The sequence below is a fragment of the Balaenoptera ricei genome, chromosome X, assembly GCF_028023285.1.
Source record: "Balaenoptera ricei isolate mBalRic1 chromosome X, mBalRic1.hap2, whole genome shotgun sequence".
Lineage (NCBI taxonomy): Eukaryota > Metazoa > Chordata > Mammalia > Artiodactyla > Balaenopteridae > Balaenoptera > Balaenoptera ricei.
Window position 1 is genome coordinate 43,858,131 of NC_082660.1, and position 20,068 is coordinate 43,878,198.

General features: G+C 40.2%; 2 protein-coding genes across 6 annotated transcripts in view; both read left to right on the forward strand.

Moving 5' to 3' along the window:
* The window catches only part of LOC132356897 (zinc finger protein 81), an 83,724-nt gene that overhangs the window by 30,734 nt on the left and 32,922 nt on the right, over positions 1–20,068 (forward strand). Inside the window, exon 1 of one of the 4 annotated variants that reach the window (XM_059910102.1) lies at positions 13,917–13,994. The exons of the other annotated variants lie outside the window; for them this stretch is intronic. Coding sequence (XP_059766085.1) covers positions 13,992–13,994 — 3 coding nt within the window. The 5' untranslated portion in view covers positions 13,917–13,991. Of the gene's footprint in view, positions 1–13,916; positions 13,995–20,068 lie in introns of those variants that run through there. 4 annotated transcript variants of the gene reach the window in all.
* On the forward strand, positions 12,054–12,890 carry LOC132357497 (caspase-3-like). Of its 2 annotated transcripts, XM_059911000.1 has the most exons (2): positions 12,054–12,545; positions 12,661–12,732. In XM_059911000.1, exons 1-2 carry the CDS (start codon positions 12,063–12,065, stop codon positions 12,730–12,732), a joined length of 555 nt encoding a protein of 184 aa, XP_059766983.1. In that variant the 5' UTR covers positions 12,054–12,062. The 2 variants fall into 2 exon arrangements, with proteins under 2 accessions (XP_059766983.1, XP_059766982.1); XM_059910999.1 differs by having other exon boundaries at positions 12,063–12,890.

Genomic DNA, 20,068 nt, shown 5'->3' on the forward strand with positions numbered 1-20,068 from the left:
TGAATACTGTTGAAATGACAACAAAGGGACTAGGCCATCGGCCCTCAACCTGAGCCTTGTCTCTTATTTAGTTCTGGGGAGCACCTGGCTGACGTGAGTGCTGTAGAGGAGAATGACTTTGAGGGCAGAGCTTTAATCTCAACAATTAAAATCGAGATTGAGACAGAAGCAGTCAGAATTATACTCTCAAGAAAGAATATCTCCTAATACAGAAGTACCTGAAGGCTGGTTGGGGTGGTGAGGCCCAAGGCAGTCTTATCAAGGATGGAGAGTAACTAAACTGTTGCACTGAACTATCCAAGCCAGCAGAGTAGAGTGAATAAAGGAGAAAAAATTGCCTGCCTCAGGTGCAAAAGTTCTCTGGGAATCTCTTATTTTAAAAATCTCTGCTGCTTCCACAACCTGAAGACACAGTGAGGAGGAAGCAGACCTTCACCAGAACCTTCATGCTGGCCCTTTGTTCTTGGACTGCTCAATCTCTATAACTAGAAATGGAATGAAACATGTGCCAAATCCACTGGGTGTCAATTGATTAAGAAGTTAGTTTAGAATCGAGGCACCAGTCCCTCCCACCAGGAAGCTTACACAAGCCTCTTAGACCAGCCTCACCTACCAGGGGGCAGACACCAGAAGCAAGAGGAACTACAATTGTGCAGCCTATGGAACGGAGACCACAAACACAGAAAGTTAGACAAAATGAGACAGCAGAGGAATATGTGCCAGACGAAGGAACAAGATAAAACCCCAGAAAAACAACTAAGTGAAGTGGAGATAGTCAATCTACCTGAAAAATTATTCAGAGTAATGATAGTAAAGATGATCCAAGATCTCGGAAAAAGAATGGAGGCGCAGACCAAGAAGATACAAGAAATGTTTAACAAAGAGCTAGAAGATACAAAGAACAAAGAAATAGAGTTGAACAACACAATAAATGAAATTAAAAATTCTCTAGAAGGAATCAATAGCAGAATAAATGAGGCAGAAGAACGGATAAGTGACCTGGAAGACAGAATGGTGGAAGTCACTGCCTTAGAACAGAATAAAGAAAAAAGAATGAAAAGAAATGAGGATGGTTTAAGAGACCTCTGGGACAACATTAAACACACCAACATTTGCATTATAGGGGACCCAGAAGGAGAAGAAAGAGAGAAAGGGCCTGAGAAAATATTTGAAGAGATAATAGCTGAAAACTTGCCTAACATTTTCTTGGAAACAGTCACCCAAGTCCAGGAAGTGCAGAGAGTCCCATACAGGACAAACCCAACATGCCGAGACACATATTAATCAAATTGACAAAAATTTAAGACAAAGAGAAAATATTAAAAGCAACAAGGGAAAAGCAGCAAATAACATACAAGGGAATCCCCATAATGTTATCAGCTGATTTTTCAGCAGAAACTCTGCAGGCCAGAAGGGAGTGGCATGATATATTTAAAGTGATGGAAGGGGAAAACCTACAACCAAGAATACTCTACCCAGCAAGGCTCTCATTCAGATTTGATGGAGAAATCAAAAGCTTTACAGACAAGCAAAAGCTAAGAGAATTCAGCACCACCAAACCAGCTTTACAACAAATGCTAAAGAAACTTCTCTAGGGAAAAGAAAAGGCCACAACTAGGAACAAGAAAATTATGAATGGGAAAGCTCACCAGTAAAGAAATGACCACAAAGGATTTAGAATATGACATAAACTTAGTTGATAAAGCAGTGGCAGGGTTTGAGAGGATTGACTCGCATTTTGAAGGAAGTTCTACTGTGGTTAAAATGCTATCAAACAGCATTGCATGCTACAGAGAAATCATTCATGAAAGGAAGAGTCAGTCAATGAGGCAAACTTCACTGTTATATTCTACTAGGAAATTGCCACAGTCAGCCCATCCTTCAGCAGCCACCACACTGATCAGTCAGCAGCCACCAACATCAAGGCAAGACCCTCCACCAGCAAAAAGATTATGACTTGTGGAAGGCTCAGATGATGGTTAGCATTTTTTTAGCAATAAAGTATTTTTAAATTAAGATATGTACATTGCTTTTTTAGATATAATGCTGTTGCACACTTAATAGACTATAATATAGTATAAACATAACTTTTATATGCACTGGGAAACCAAAAAATTTGTGTGTCTCACTTTATTGCAATATTTGCTTTATTGTGGTGGTCTGGAATACCCACAGTATCTCTGAGGTATGCCTATCCTAGCTGTTACAATGGGGTGGACTTGAGATTGGCCACAAGATTGGTGAGGAAGCCCCAACCTGGATGAGAGTTAGGACTAACCAGAACACTGTTCAGACAGCTGTCTTTAAACCTACTTTGTGGTACTTGGTGTGCAATAACTTCTCCAGTTCCTCCTCATTGACTGCCAGTAAAGTGGAGGACCATATATTGAACAGTTGACCATACAATTTGGTTGAACATTTTCCATAGACTTCCCTCAGATCTCCTTAATTTGCCTGTCTTAGTTTTCTATCATTGCTGTAACAAATTGCCACAAACTCAGTGGCTTAAAACAACAGAAATTTATTACCTTATAGTTCTGTAGTTCAGAAGTCCAAAATGGCTCTCACTGGGCTAAAGTTAAGATGTTGGCAGGGGTGGGTTCCTTTTTGAAGGCTCAAGAATCTATTTCTTTGCTCTTTCCAGCTTCTAGAGGCCACACATGTTCCTTGATATGGTCCTCTTCATCTTTAAAGCCAGCATTAGTGGGTCAGTTCTTCTCACACTATATCACTCTAACCGTCTCTTCTACCTCACTCCTACACTTTTAAGGACTCTTTACATTGGCCCTAACCTAATAGTCCAAGATAATTTCCTTGTCTCAGGGTCAGTTGATTAGCAACCTTAATTCCATTTGCAACCTAAATTCCCCATTGCCATGTAGTATAACATATCCACAGGTTCCAGGGATTAGGATGTGCACATCTTCGGGGCAGGGAGGTCTGTGAGTCCCTTATTTTTTTTAAAAAATTTTATTTATTTATTTATTTATTTAGTTTGGCTGTGTTGGGTCTTCGTTTCTGTGCGAGGGCTTTCTCTAGTTGCGGCGAGCGGGGGCCACTCTTCATCGCGGTGCGCAGGCCTCTCACTGTCGCGGCCTCTCTTGTTGCGGAGCACAGGCTCCAGACACGCAGGCTCAGTAGTTGTGGCTCACAGGCCTAGTTGCTCTGTGGCATGTGGGATCTTCCCAGACCAGGGCTCGAACCCGTGTCCCCTGCATTGGCAGGCAGATTCTCAACCACTGCGCCACCAGGGAAGCTCTGTGAGTCCCTTATATTTCCTTTTCCAGAAAGCCACATCTCTGTGCACAGCCTATCCTTTGTCTTTTTTTTTTTTTGAGTTTGTTTATTTTTTTATTTTTTATTTTTAGTTTTTATTTTTTTAAGATTTTTAGAAATTTCATGTAATGTCTGAAACATTTATATTAACATATTTCCACACATATTTCCATACAAATACAAATATAAGATTTTTAGAAATTTCATGTAAAGTCTGAAACATTTATATTAACATATTTCCATACAAATAACCCAATGAAAGTTTAGTATTAGTTGTTTTGTTTGTTTGTTTTTTTATACTGCAGGTTCTTATTAGGCATCACTTTTATACACATCAGTATATACATGTCAATCCCAATCGCCCAATTCAGCACACCACCATCCCCACCCCACCGCAGTTTTCCCCCCTTGGTGTCCATATGTCCATTCTCTACATCTGTGTCTCAACTTCTGCCCTGCAAACCGGCTCATCTGTACCATTTTTCTAGGTTCCACATACATGCATTAATATACGATATTTGTTTTTCTCTTTCTGACTTACTTCACTCTGTATGACAGTCTCTAGATCCATCCACGTCTCAACAAATGACTCAATTTCGTTCCTTTTTATGGCTGAGTAATATTCCATTGTATATATGTACCACAACTTCTTTATCCATTCGTCTGTTGATGGGCATTTAGGTTGCTTCCATGACCTGGCTATTGTAAATAGTGCTGCAATGAACATTCGGGTGCATGTGTCTTTTTGAATTACGGTTTTCTCTGGGTATATGCCCAGTAGTGGGATTTCTGGGTCATATGGTAATTCTATTTTTAGTTTCTTAAGGAACCTCCATATTGTTCTCCATAGTGGCTGTATCAATTTACATTCCCACCAACAGTGCAAGAGGGTTCCCTTTTCTCCACACCCTCTCCAGCATTTGTTGTTTGTAGATTTTCTGATGATGCCCATTCTAACAGGAGTGAGGTGATACCTCATTGTAGTTTTGATTTGCATTTCTCTAATAATTAATGATGTTGAGCATCTTTTCATGTGCTTCGTGGCCGTCTGTATGTCTTCTTTGGAGAAATGTCTATTTAGGTCTTCTGCCCATTTTTGGATTGGGGTGTTTGTTTCTTTAATATTGAGCTGAATGAGCTGTTTATATATTTTGGAGATTAATCCTTTGTCCGTTGATTCGTTTGCAAATATTTTCTCCCATTCTGAGGGTTGTCTTTTCATCTTGTTTATGGTTTCCTTTGCTGTGCAAAAGCTTTGAAGTTTCATTAGGTCCCATTTGTTTATTTTTGTTTTTATTTCCATTACTCTAGGAGGTGGATCAAAAAAGATCTTGCTGTGATTTATGTCAAAGAGTGTTCTTCCTATGTTTTCCTCTAAGAGTTTTATAGTGTCCAGTCTCATATTTAGGTCTCTAATCCATTTTGAGTTTTTTTTTTTTAATTTATTTATTTATTTATGGCTGTGTTGGATCTTCGTTTCTGTGCGAGGGCTTTCTCTAGTTGTGGCAAGTGGGGGCCACTCTTCATCGCGGTGCGCGGGCTTCTCACTATCGCGGCCTCTCTTGTTGCAGAGCACAGACTCCAGACGCGCAGGCTCAGTAATTGTGGCTCACGGGCCCAGTTGCTCCGCGGCATGTGGGATCTTCCCAGACCAGGGCTCGAACCTGTGTCCCCTGCATTGGCAGGCAGATTCTCAACCACTGCGCCACCAGGGAAGCCCCTTGAGTTTATTTTTGTGTATGGTGTTAGGGAGTATTCTAATTTCATTCTTTTACATGTAGCTGTCCAGTTTTCCCAGCACCACTTATTGAAGAGACTGTCTTTTCTCCATTGTATATCTTTGCCTCCTTTGTCATAGATTAGTTGACCATAGGTGCGTGGGTTAATCTCTGGGCTTTCTATCTTGTTCCATTGATCTATGTTTCTGTTTTTGTGCCAGTACCATATTGTCTTGATTACTGTAGCTTTGTAGTATAGTCTGAAGTCAGGGAGTCTGATTCCTCCAGCTCCATTTTTATCCCTCAAGACTGCGTTGGCTATTCGGGGTCTTTTGTGTCTCCATACAAATTTTAAGATGATTTGTTCTAGCTCCGTAAAAAATGCCATTGGTAATTTGATAGGGATTGCATTGAATCAGTAGATTGCTTTGGGTAGTATACTCATTTTCACAATGTTGATTCTTCCAGTCCAAGAACATGGTATATCTCTCCATCTGTTGGTATCATCTTTAATTTCTTTCATCAGTGTCTTATAGTTTTCTGCATACAGGTCTTTTGTCTCCCTAGGTAGGTTTATTCCTAGGTATTTTATTCTTTTTGGTGCAATGGTAAATGCGAGTGTTTCCATAATTTCTCTTTCAGATTTTTCATCATTAGTGTATAGGAATGCAAGAGATTTCTGTGCATTAATTTTGTATCCTGCAACGTTACCATATTCATTAATTAGCTCTAGCAGTTTTCTGGTGGCAGTTTTAGGATTCTCTATGTATAGTATCATGTCATCCGCAAACAGTGACAGTTTTACTTCTTCTTTTCCAATTTGTATTCCTTTTATTTCTTTTTCTTCTCTGATTGCCGTGGCTAGGACTTCCAGAACTATGTTGAATAATAGTGGTGAGAGTGGACATCCTTGTCTCGTTCCTGATCTTAGAGGAAATGCTTTCAGTTTTTCACCATTGAGAATGATGTTTGCTGTGGGTTTGTCATATATGGCCTTTATTATGTTGAGGTAGGTTCCCTCTGTGCCCACTTTCTGGAGAGTTTTTATCAGAAATGGGTGTTGAATTTTGTCAAAAGCTTTTTCTGCATCTATTGAGATGATCATATGGTTTTTATTCTTCAATTTGTTAATATGGTGTATCACATTGATTGATTTGCGTATATTGAAGAATCCTTGCATCCCTGGGATAAATCCCACTTGATCGTGGTGTATGATCCTTTTAATGTGTTGTTGGATTCTGTTTGCTAGTATTTTGTTGAGGCTTTTTGCATCTATATTCATCAGTGATATTGGTATGTAATTTTCTTTTTTTGTAGTGTCTTTGTCTGGTTTTGGTATCAGGGTGATGGTGGCCTCATAGAACGAGTTTGGGAGTGTTCCTTCCTCTTCAATTTTTTGGAAGAGTTTGAGAAGGATAGGTGTTAGCTCTTCTCTAAATGTTTGATAGAATTCACCTGTGAAGCCATCTGGTCCTGGGCTTTTGTTTGTTGGAAGATTTTTATTCACAGTTTCAATTTCATTACTTGTGATTGGTCTGTTCATATTTTCTGTTTCTTCCTGGTTCAGTCTTGGAAGGTTATACCTTTCTAAAAATTTGTCCATGTCTTCCAGGTTGTCCATTTTATTGGCATAGAGTTGCTTGTAGTAGTCTCTTAGGATGCTTTGTATTTCTGCGGTGTCTGTTGTAACTTCTCCTTTTTCATTTCTGATTTTATTGATTTGAGTCCTCTCCCTATTTTTCTTGATGAGTCTGGCTAATGGCTTATCAATTTTGTTTATCTTCTCAAAGAACCAGCTTTTAGTTTTATTGATCTTTGCTATTGTTTTCTTTGTTTCTATTTCATTTATTTCTGCTCTGATCTTTATGATTTCTTTCCTTCTGCTAACTTTGGGTTTTGTTTGTTCTTCTTTCTCTAGTTTCTTTAGGTGTAAGGTTAGATTGTTTACTTGAGATTTTTCTTGTTTATTTAAGTAGGCTTGTATAGCTATAAACTTCCCTCTTAGAACTGCTTTCGCTGCATCCCATAGGCTTTGGGTCGTCGTGTTTTCATTGTCATTTGTCTCTAGGTATTTTTTGATTTCCTCTTTGATTTCTTCAGTGATCTCTTGGTTATTTAATAACGTATTGTTTAGCCTCCATGTGTTTGTCTTTTTTACATTTTTTTCCCTGTAATTCATTTCTAATCTCATAGCCTTGTGGTTAGAAAAGATGCTTGATATGATTTCAATTTTCTTAAATTTACTGAGGCTTGATTTGTGACCCAAGATGTGATCTATCCTGGAGAATGTTCCGTGCGCACTTGAGAAGAACGTGTAATCTGCTGTTTTTGGATGGACTGTCCTATAAATATCAATTAAATCTATCTGGTCTATTGTGTCATTTAAAGCTTGTTTTTCCTTATTTATTTTCATTTTGGATGATCTGTCCATTGGTGTAAGTGAGGTGTTAAAGTCACCCACTATGATTGTGTTACTGTCAATTTCCTCTTTTATAGCTGTTAGCAGTTGCCTTATGTATTGAGGTGCTCCTGTGTTGGGTGCATATATATTTATAATTGTTATATCTTCTTCTTGGATTGATCCCTTGACCATTATGTAGTGTCCTTCCTTGTCTCTTGTAACATTCTTTATTTTAAAGTCTATTTTATCTGATATGAATATAGCTACTCCAGCTTTCTTTTGATTTCCATTTGCATGGAATATCTTTTTCCATCCCCTCACTTTCAGTCTGTATGTGTCCCTAGGTCTGAAGTGGGTCTCTTGTAGACAGCATATATACGGGTCTTGTTTTTGTATCCATTCAGCCAGTCTATGTCTTTTGGTTGGGGCATTTAATCCATTCACGTTTAAGGTAATTATCGATATGTATGTTCCTATGACCATTTTCTTAATTGTTTTGGGTTTGTTTTTGTAGGTCCTTTTCTTCTCTTGTGTTTCCCACTTAGAGAAGTTCCTTTAGCATTTGTTGTAGAGCTGGTTTGGTGGTGCTGAATTCTCTTAGCTTTTGCTTGTCTCTAAAGCTTTTGATTTCTCCATCAAATCTAAATGAGATCCTTGCCGGGTAGAGTAATCTTGGTTGTAGGTTCTTCCCTTTCATCACTTCAAGTATATCATGCCACTCCCTTCTGGCCTGCAGAGTTTCTGCTGAGAAATCAGCTGTTAACCTTATGGGAATTCCCTTGTATGTTATTTGTCGTTTTTCCCTTGCTGCTTTCAATAATTTTTCTTTGTCTTTAATTTTTGCCACTTTGATTACTATGTGTCTCGGCGTGTTTCTCCTTGGGTTTATCCTGTATGGGACTCTCTGCGCTTCCTGGACTTGGGTGGCTATTTCCTTTCCCATGTTAGGGAAGTTTTCGACTATAATCTCTTCAAATATTTTCTCTGGTGCTTTCTCTCTCTCTTCTCCTTCTGGGACCCCTATAATGCGAATGTTGTTGCGTTTAATGTTGTCCCAGAGGTCTCTTAGGCTGTCTTCATTTCTTTTCATTCTTTTTTCTTTAGTCTGTTCCGCAGCAGTGAATTCCACCATTCTGTCTTCCAGGTCACTTATCCGTTCTTCTGCCTCAGTTATTCTGCTATTGATTCCTTCTAGTGTAGTTTTCATTTCAGTTATTGTATTGGTCATCTCTGTTTGTTTGTTCTTTAATTCTTCTAGGTCTTTGTTAATCATTTCTTGCATCTTCTCAGTCTTTGCCTCCATTCTTATTCCGAGGTCCTGGATCATCTTCACTATCATTATTCTGAATTCTTTCTCTGGAAGGTTGCCTATCTCCACTTCATTTAGTTGTTTTTCTGGGGTTTTTTCTTGTTCCTTAATCTGGTACATAGCCCTCTTCCTTTTCATCTTGTCTATCTTTCTGTAAATGTGGTTTTTGTTCCCCAGGCTGCAGGATTGTAGTTTTTCTTGCTTCTGCTGTCTGCCCTCTGGTGGTTGAGGCTATCTAAGAGGCTTGATGGGAGGCTCTGGTGGTGGGTAGAGCTCTATCCTTTGTCTTTAATTTTTGTCAGTTTGATTACTATGTGTCTCAGCGTGTTCCTCCTTGGGTTTATCCTGCTGGGACTCTCCTCACTTCCTGGATTCCTCCTTGGGTTTATCCTGCTGGGACTCTCCTCACTTCCTGGACTTGGGTGACTGTTTCCTTTCCCATGTTGGGGAAGTTTTCAGCAATTATCTCTTCAACTATTTTCTCAGGTCCTTTCTCTCTCTCTTCTCCTTCTGGGATCCCTATAATACGAATGTTAGTGCATTTAATGTTGTCCCAGAGGTCTCTTAGACTGTCTTCATTTTCATTCTTTTTTCTTTATTCTGTTCTGAGGCAGTGATTTCCACCATTCTGTCTTCCAGGTCACTTATCCGTTCTTCTGCCTCATTTACTCTGCTATTGATTCCTTCTAGTGTATTTTTCATTTCATTTACTGTATTGTTCATCTCTGTTTGTTTGTTCTTTAGTTCTTCTAGGTCTTTGTTAAACATTTCTTGCATCTTCTTGATCCTTACCTCCATTCTTTTTCCGAGATATTGGATCATCTTCACTGTCATTATTCTGAATTCTTTTTCTGGAAGGTTGCCTATCTCCACTTCCTTTGCCGTTTCATTTTGCCTAATTTTCTGTGATTGTGGATTCCGTTCCACAGGCTGCAGGATTATAGTTCTTCTTGCTTCTGCTGTCTGCCCTCTGGTGGATGAGGCTATCTAAGAGACTTGTGCAAGCTTCCTGCTAGGAGGGACTGGTGATGGGTGGAAGTGGGTCTTGTCCCTCTGGTGGGCAGGGCTGTGCTCAGTAAAACTTTAATCTGTTTGTCTGCTGATGGGTGGGGCTGTGTTCCCAACCTGTTTGTTGTTTGGCCTGAGGCGACCCAGCACTGGAGCCTACAGGCTGTTTGGTGGCCTCCAGGAGGGCTCACGCCAATGGGTACTTCCCAGAACTGCTGCTACCAGTGTCCTTGTCCCTGCAGTGAGCCCCAGCCACCCCTCACCTCCACAGAATACCCTTCAGTACTAACAGGTAGGTCTGGCCCAGTCTCTTACGGGGTCACTGCCTTTTTCCCCTGAGTCCTGGTGTGCACAAGACTTTGTGCGTGCCATCCAAGAGTGGAGTCTCTCTTTCCCCCAGCCCTGTGGAATTCCTACGATCAAACTCCACTAGACTTCACATCTAGATTCTCTGGCTCCTCCTCCTGTTGCCAGACCCCCAGGCTGGGGAGCCTGACGTGGAGCTCAGAACTTTCACTCCTGGGGGATAACTTCTGTGGTATAATTGTTTTCCAGTTTGTGGGTCGCCCACCTGGCAGGGATGAGATTTGTGTTTATCACAGTTGTGCCCCTCCTACCATCTTGCTGTGGCCTCCTCTTTGTCTTTGGGAGTAGGGTATCCTTTTTTGGTAGGTTCCAGCATTTTTTTGTCGATGGTTGTTCAGCAATTAGTTGTGATTTTGGTGTTTTCATAAGAAGGGGGTGAGCTCATGTCCTTCTACTCCGCCATCATTTGGAAGTGACCTGCTGGCTCAGCAGGGTGGTGTGGGACACCAGTCAGCCTGCAGCTCCTACAGCTTCTGTGGCTCCTGCAGGATCCTTGTTGGGCCAAGTGCTTGGTTAGCCCTTGCACTGCCCATCCTAATCATCAAAACTTCCAAGAACTGTGAAAGGTCTGAGATTTTATCCTACTTGCAAGCTAACAAGTTAGCTGGGACAGTTTCATGGATGCTGGTAGAAGACATGAACTCCTGGGTCCGAGACAAAGGACTTGAATACTCACAGCATTAGTGGTAGCCAGAGTGTGAACATTTGCACCACTTCTCTAAGCCTCAATTCCCACAGGGTGATGCAGAGGGCCAGGTGATACCTGCACATGCAGTGGATTCCATTATAGGAGAGGAACCCCAAGTTTATAGATCTTGAACCTTTCATGAAGGGCAGTAAGCCTGCCTGATCCTTGCCTTGAGGAAGAAATATCTTGAGTACAATTTCTAGTATAACCTGCCCTTTGCTCTGGGGAGGGGCACTCTATCTTCTAAGCCTGTTCACTATATAAATATCTTTGAAAAGATGGTTTGGAAAAAAGGCAGTTATGAGTCTGCTTGAAAGATATACAGAAATGTGAGATTTGTGGAGAATTTTCTCCCAATAGTCTCTCAAGTCCCTTTTAATCTGGAACAGATCTAACCAATTCTCCTCCCTCTTGTTTTTCCCCTTACTATTTATTTATTGAAGAAATTGGACCACTTGCCCCGAGCTGTGTTCCACATTTTAGAATTTGATAAGTGTATTCTTGTGGAGTATTTAATAGTTCCCATATCACCATTTTAATGTGAACAGATAAATCTAGAGGCTTGATCAACGCAGATTCAATTTTTAGGCAAAAATACTTCATAGGTGGTATTTTTAAAATTTATTTATTATTTATTTTTTCTTGGCTGTGTTGGGTCTTCGTTTCTGTGCGAGGGCTTTCTCTAGTTGTGGCAAGCGGGGGCCACTCTTCATCGCAGTGCGCGGGCTTCTCACTATCGCAGCCTCTCTTGTTGCGGAGCACAGGCTCCAGACGCGCAGGCTCAGTAGTTGTGGCTCACGGGCCTAGTTGCTCCGCGGCATGTGGGATCTTCCTAGACCAGGGCTCAAACCCGTGTCCCCTGCATTGGCAGGCAGGTTCTCAACCACTGCGCCACCAGGGAAGCCCCCCATAGGTGGTACTGAGTGCTTGCTCGTTCATCCCCCCAGAAGGCACATAATGCCTGGTTGTCTCTCTCTCAGTATGTTCAGGTGTTGTCAACCCAATCCATAGGTTTTAAAGTCCCTTTATTCTTTCACCCAATGGTTTTGGCAGCCGTTGGTGATTCTTGCTTTTATTAGCATTTATTAGCTGGAATACTTCTGAAAGAATAAATTTCCATAATCAACTATTGGTGTGTCCTGAAATGCAGTACTTAGAGGAAGGATAATCATTTTAGTGTAAAACTCAAGTAATGTCTCTTTCCTGATATATAAAACACTTCAGAGAGCAGGAACCGAGCCGAGCAGAGCCAGCCAGTGGCTGCGGCATGGGGGCTGAACATTAATAAAAGTATCCATGGAGAACACTGAAAATTCAGTGGATTCAAAATCCATTAAAACTTCAGAGACAAAGGTCTTACATGGAAGCAAATCAATGAACTCTGGAATATCCTTGGATGATAGTTACAAAATGCATTATCCTGAAATGGGTTTATGTATGATAATTAATAACAAGAACTTTCATAAAAGTACTGGGATGTCATGTCGGTCTGGTACAGATGTAGATGCAGCAAACCTCTGGGAAACCTTCACGAACTTGAAATACGAAGTCAGGAATAAAAATGATCTTACATGTAAAGAAATTTTGGAATTAATGTACAGTGTTTCTAAAGAAGATCATAGCAAAAGGAGCAGTTATATTTGCGTGCTTCTAAGCCATGGTGAGGAAGGAAAAATTTTTGGAACAAATGGACCTGTCGATCTGAAAAAATTAGCAGGTTTCTTCAGAGGGGACTGTTGTAGAAGTCTAACTGGAAAACCCAAACTTTTCATTATTCAGGCCTGCCGAGGCACAGAACTGGACTGTGGTATTGAGACAGACAGTGGTGTTGAGGATGACACGGCCTGTCAGAAAATACTGCTTGAGGCAGACTTCTTGTGTGCATATTCTACAGCACCTGGTTACTATTCCTGGCGAAATTCAAAGGACGGATCCTGGTTCATCCAGTCACTTTGTGCAATGCTGAAACAGTACGCTTACAAGCTTGAGCTTATGCATGCTCTCACTTGGGTGAACCAAAAGCTAGTGATAGAATTCGAGTCCTTTTCCACTGATTCTGCTTTTCACGCAAAGAAACTGATTCCTTGTATTGTGTCTATGCTCACAAAAGAACTGTATTTTTAATCACTAAAGAAATGGATGATTTTTAAAAAAATTTTGTATGCCAAGTGAGGAAACGGTGTAACTGATACTATATTTTCCTCTCTCATTTAAATCTAATCTAATCCCCCAGGTGATACTTGGAAACATGTCACTTTCATAGCAATAAAACTACTATGAAGCTACCTCAGACACAATCAGGTAGTTGAAATTGAATTTAAGAATAAATAAAAATGGATAGTGGTACAGTCATTATGAGAGGATTATAAATTAACAGCTCTCATAATTAGCAAGTTTTAGTGATTATGCTATGCTACAGATTTTCAAGGAATTATGGAAGAAGTTAAACATTGCAGTAATGTATTTCATTGATATGGATATGTTGTTATATCAGAGAATGTGTTATGGTTTTTGTCAAACTATAGAAATGATGATGTGGAATAATGTATCCTAGAAATTGGTGGTCCATGTGCGTGGTCAAAGGCTTGAAGACCTTGATCTTAGAATTAGTATTTGGAGATAAGACAATGGTATTTTTACATCACTTCTCTGAGCACATGGTTTTGTGATGCATGTCTTTGTTGTTAAAAGAAAAAATCATGTTTAGTATTAAAAAAGGAACTAAATGTTTTACTTGAAAATGTGTGAGAAAACTAAGTTGACGCTCTCAAGGTTAAATGCAACATTAATAGAGGGAGACAGAGTTAGGACTCTAAGGTGCTGAAATGCAACTCTTCCCACTAGCTGCTGGGCCTCGCTTTCCCACAGAATACCTGAAGGGCTCTTATGTCAAAACCTCAAACTTTGATCACACTGATAGCAGCGTGAATTGAAGAAACTCTGTAGGAACATACTAAAATACAACTTGCAGAATACACAGTGAGGTGTAAGGAAGAAACAGTAAATCAAGCATCTGGGCACTCCGTAATTAGAAGATAGTTTGAGCTTGAACAGGGACACAGCGCAGCCTATGTGATGAAGGCAGAGCCATAGACTACGGCTTCAGGGAAAGGGATGCTGGCTAATTATCTTCATAGGTACTGGTGTGCGTGGAGGATGCTCCCAAGGCAAGAAGCTCCAAGAAAGTGAACCACATCAAACTTCTGAAATGGAAATTTTCCAAAGATGGTGAGAGTCATAATAAAAATCATAGCACTCTTTTTTTAAAAAATTTTTCAATGATGGCTTTTAACTGGATGTTAAATCAAATTCTTATCTGCCTTTGTGTAGATAGCACATTATATAAAATACACTTAGCACCACTGCCAATGTAACGGATACACTGAATAGCAATTCACCTCTCACTTTACACTGAGGGGGAGAAGGGCTGCAGTTGTCAGCCTGTCAGAAATTAAGTATGTAAATTAATGCTTAAGTGTATGAATTTGAATATGATTTACAAGAGGCTTGGAGTGTCGTTGGGGGAAAATACTGAGGTTTCTCTTTCCCCTTCAAGGTTAACAAGTGCTCAGTGACCTTTACAGACTGCACGCGGGCATGGGTGTGCCCATGTGTGCACTTGGCCACCGAACTTTGGCCGGGAGCTGAAATACTGCCGAAGAGCAAATCCTGGACTCCTTCGGGAACGTCCCTTTCTGCCATCCATGAATGTCAGCCCATAAGAGCAATTTCATTAGCATTTCCTCATTTTCCAATATAAGCAGTGAGTGTGGCCTGATAATATGGGCCCTCATCCATCCTTTGCAGAGTATGGGAAAAATCATAGCACTCTTTGCAGTAAAATTTTTCAGCATGTTAAGTTGTATTCTGTTGACATTTACAATCAAAGGAGAATGATACTGTTATGATCATATACTGTTCTCTGAAATGAAAGGACCATGGCACCCAGGACTTTATCAGTCATCGAGTCTTCCCTCCTTTGGTGCCAGGGAAACTGAAGGCCAGAGAGGAGAAGCAGCACGGCCCCCAGCCAGGGAGGCCTGGCTCCGAGCCTTCTAGCTCAGGAGGTGTTGAGCTATCCCTGCATCGCTGTATCCCGCTGGTTTTCAGTCTGACATTTCCCGTGAGCTTTCTTTTGCTAAAAGAAAGGAACTCACCTTTATAAATGAGAGCTATTTGTTTTGACTACGTCTGTAACTTTTTCTAAGTAAATGAAGCATGTAATGGTATCTTAAGGTGTGTTCCTGTGTGGCAGTTTTATAAAAAAATTTGTTATTATGAATTTTTATTCCCAAATATAAATTTTAACTTAAAAAAATAAAAATAAAACACTTCAGTGGTGATCTGTTACTAAAAGAATTCATACTATTTCATGATCAGACTCCAGCATACTTCCTTGGATTTTTTTTTCTCTTAATTGCCTCCTTGACATATTATATAATCTCTCCTTTTCACAAAGCTGTTCGCTCTTTGCTTAATTACTGTGTATTTTCCTGTCTCCACACCAATCTCTTTGTCTTTTCTGGAAAACATTTTCCCCCACTGATCTCTATCACACTTATTATTTTCAGGATTCAGTTTAAACTGTACCAGCTCTATGGAACCTAAACCTACATCCCCAGTAGAATCGACTGTTTTCTCTTTGGGGCCCACATTGTACCCTGAATGTATTTATAATATGCACTTTTTGTTTTTTGTGTTTTTTGAAACTGAGTTATATTTGAACTACATTGAATTACCCAGATCTTAAATGGTATAGTTTAATGAATTTTGACAAATATGTATACCCATCGCTCAAATTAAAATATAGAACATGTCCATCACCCTTGAAGGTTCCCGCCTAATCAGTCAGTATCCTCCCCCTGAGGCAACCATTGTTAATATTTTTAATCCCTATAGATTAGCCCTGCTGGTCCTTGATTGTCATATAAATAGAATCATACGGTTTGTGTTTGGCTCTGTGTTTGGCTTCTATTTGTAAATTTTTGAGAGTCATCCAGGTTGTTGGTTCTACCAGTAGCTCTTTCTTTTTTATTGCTGAATATTCAATTATATGAATATACTATAATTTGTTTATGCATTTACCTGCTGATGAACATTTGGAATGTTTCTAGGTTTTTTTATCATGATAAAACCTGCTATAAATATTCTTGTGGAATTTTTCTGAGGATATATTGTTGTCATTTCTTTTTAGTATCTACCAAGGAATGGAATTGCCAGATTACAGGCTGGTGTATATTTAACTTTATTAGAAACTGCAAAACCAGGGACTTCCCTGGTGGGGCAGTGGTTAAGAATCCGCCTGCCAATGCAGGGGACACAGGTTCGATCCCTGGTCCAGGAAGATCCCACATGCTGTGGAGCAACTAAGCTCGTGCGCTACAACTACTGAGTCTGCATGCCCTAGGGCCCACGTGCTGCAACTACTGAGCCCGCATGCTTTAGGGCCCACGTGCCACAACCACTGAGCCCGTGCGCTTAGAGCCCGTGCTCCGCAACAAGAGAAGCCACCACAATGAGAAGCCCGGGCACCACAACAAAGAGTAGCCCCTGCTCACCACATCACCACAACTAGAGAAAGCCCGCGCACAGCAGCGAAGACCCAAAACAGCCAAAAAAAAAAAAAAAAAGAAACTGCCAAACAAGTTTCCAAAGTGATAGTTCAGTTTTACATTTCTACCAGCAATTTTTCAGTTTCTTTTTAACTTTAGCTTTGAAAGTGAGTGTATAGTGCTATCTCAGTGTAGTTTAAATTGCATTTCCCTTATAACTAATGATGTTGAACATCTTTTAATATGCTTTATTGGTATGTCTTTTTCATGTGTGTCTGTTCAAATATATTGCCCATTTTAAAAAATTGGGTTACATGTCTTTTGCTTTGTAGGAGTTCTTTATACATTCTTTTTTTAAAATTTTATTTATTTATTTATTTATTTATTTATTTATTTATTTTATGGCTGTGTTGGGTCTTCATTTCTGTGCGAGGGCTCTCTCTAGTTGCGGCGAGCGGGGGCCACTCTTCATCGCGGTGCGCGGGCCTCTCACTATCGTGGCCTCTCTTGTTGCGGAGCACAGGCTCCAGACGCGCAGGCTCAGCAATTGTGGCTCACGGGCCTAGTTGCTCCGTGGCATGTGGGATCTTCCCAGACCAGGGCTCGAACCCGCGTCCCCTGCATTGGCAGGCAGATTCTCAACCACTGCGCCACCAGGGAAGCCCTATACATTCTTAATATGGGTGTTTTGTATACATATTGCAAATATTTTCTCCCAGTCTGTGTCTTGGCTTTTTGTTTTCTTAATGACATCTTTTTAAAATTTTTATTTTATTGAAGTATAGTTGATTTACAATGTTGTGTTCAACATTTCTGCTGTACAGCAAAGTGATTCAGTTATACATATATATATTCTTTTTCACATTCTTTTCCATTATGGCTTATCACAGGATATTGAATATAATTCCCTGTGCTCTACAGTAGGACCTTGTTGTGTATCCATTCTGTATGTAATAGTTTGCATCTGCTAACCCCAAACTCCCAATCCATCCCTCCCCCACTGCCCCTCCCCCTTGGCAACCACAAGTCTGTTCTCTATGTCTATGAGTTAATGACATCTTTTGATGAGCAGAAGTTTTAATTTTGATAAGGTCCCATTTACCAAAATTTTCTTTTGTGGTTGTTGCTTTTTGTACTATGTCAAGAAATCCTTGCTTGTCCCAGCATTGCAAAGATGTTCTCTTATGTTTTCTTCCGGGACATTTTTAGTTTTAGTTTTTATGTTTAGGTCTATAATACAGCTTGAATTAATTTTTTGTTGACTTTTTCTGTCATTTGTTTTCTATTTCATTAATTTTTTTGATCTTTGCTAGTTCTTTTCTTTTACCTTCTTTGGGTTTATTTGGTCTTTTACTTTCTAGCTCCTTGAGGTTAAATTTTAGGTCATTGATTTTAGACTCTTTTCTAATATAAGCATTTAAAGCTATAAATTTCCTTCTAAATTTATCTTTATCTGCTTCATGCAAATTTTGATTTTGTTTTTAGTAAGCAGCCTTCTAAGTTGGCTATCAGTGATCCCTACTTCTCGGTATTCATACCCTTGTGTAATCCACTCCCCTTTGTATGTGGGCTGGACCTAGTGACTTTCTTCTAAGAAACAGAATAAGGTAAAAGTGTTGGGATGTCACTTATGTGATTAGGTTATAAAAGACTGTAACTTCCATCTTGCTGGCACTCTCTCTGGCTCTTCTCGCTTGCTGGCTTTGATGAAACAAGCTACCATGTTGTGAACTTCCCTATGGAGAGATCCACGTGGCAAAGGACTGAGGGCAGCCACTGGCCAACAGTCAATGAGGAACTGAGTCACTCAGTACAACAAACCTCGAGACATGAATCTTATCAACAACCACTTGCCTGAGCTTGGAAGTGGGTCATTCCAAGTCAGTGTTCAAGATGAACATAGCCCTGGCCAACATCTTGATTGCAGCCTTGTGGGAGACCCCGAGTGAGAGGACCTAGCTAAGCCACACCTGGACCCCTGACCCACTGTGAGATAATGGATATTGTTGTAACTCACTAAGTTTTAGGGTAATTTGCTATGCATCAAATAGAAAGCTAACACAGATTTTGGTACTGGGAGTAGGGTGTTGTCATAACATACCTAAAAATGTGGGAATATCTTTCAAACTTGGATGTGGGTGGAGGCTGGAAGGATTTTAACGAGCATATTAGAGAAATCCTAAATTGCCTGAATAGATTATTAATTGAAATTTGGACTATAGGGTGCTGCTGAAGGCTCAAAAGGAAGTGAAGAACATGTTTTGGAAACTGGAGGAGCTTATGTGATAGAAACTTAGCAACACTGTCATCTGCAGTTATGTGGAAAGTAGAGAATTGTGCTTCATGAACTTGGTGATCTATCTAATATTTCCAAGAAAAGTGTTGAAGGCATCTAGTTTCTTCTTGCTGCTTTTAGCAAAATGTGAAAGGAGATAAATTGAGAGAAAGACTGTCAAACACAAAGGATCCAGGACTTGATGGTTTTGAAAATTATTAGCCTCTGCAGATAGCACAAGATTCTAAAGTTAAGAAATAGTTCTGAAACACTATCAGGAAAATATGATCTAGAAATAAAGCAAAAGATGTGACCATACAACCTTTTTTTAAGACCTCAGATCAGAGGACCAGAGCATTCAGCCACACAAAACTCCCCTTGAAGAGATTAAGAGTGCCTCATAGATCTCAATCAAACAAGAGGGCCTCTAGGAAGCTTAAGAGTGTGTACCTCAGCCCTCTCAGCAGGAGTCCAAGATAAAGAATGGCTTATCTCAAAAAGAGATCTGTAGGTGCACTTTTCATCTAAGGAAGTGAACCCAGTGAGATTCACAGACAACTCATAGTAGGAAGCAGACTGAGAAAACTCTTCTGCTACTTTTCCTGAAATGCTACCTTTCAACCTTTCATGGAATAGGAAAGATGGCTCAGAGGGTGGGACCAAAAACACAGAGGGTAGAACCAAAAGCCATGAAGAACTTATCAAGGAACTCCTAAATTTGCCCAGCCAGGTAACACTTATTTTCTTCAGCATGTAAAAATTTTGTAGTTTGTATTCTGTATGTTGACCTCTATTTCTTCTGTTGAGCACTGAGTGGTCATTTTAATCACTGTTTCCCTGTATGTAATATGTCTTTTTTTGTTTGTTTGTTTTCTGGCTGTTTTCTTTTCTTCTTTGGTTTTCATTAGTTTGACTACAGTGTGCATAGGTGTGGTTTTCTGTGGATTTATCCTGCTTGAATCTGTAAATTTATGTCTTTTACCATATTTGGGAAGTTTCTGCCTATTATTTTTTTTATAAATTTATTTATTTACTTATTTATTTTTTATTTTTGGCTGCATTGGGTCTTTGTTGCTGTGTGCGGGCTTTCTCTAGTTGCGGCGAGCGGGGGCTACTCTTCATTGTGGTGCACGGGCTTCTCATTGCAGTGGATTCTTTTGTTGCAGAGCACGGGCTCTAGGCGCGCGGGCTTCAGTAGTTGTGGCATGCGGGCTCAGTAGTTGTGGCTCACGGGCTGTAGAGTGCAGGCTCAGTAATTGTGGCACACGGGCTTAGTTGTTCCACAGCATGTGGGATCTTCCCGGACCGGGGCTCGAACCTGTGTCCCCTGCATTGGCAGGCAGATTCTTAACCACTGCACCACCAGGGAAGTCCGTGCCTATTATTTTTAAAAATATATTTTTCTGTCCCTTTCCCCTCTCCTGTCTCCTTCTGGTTCTCCAGTTACATGTATGTTAGATCTTTTGATATTGTCT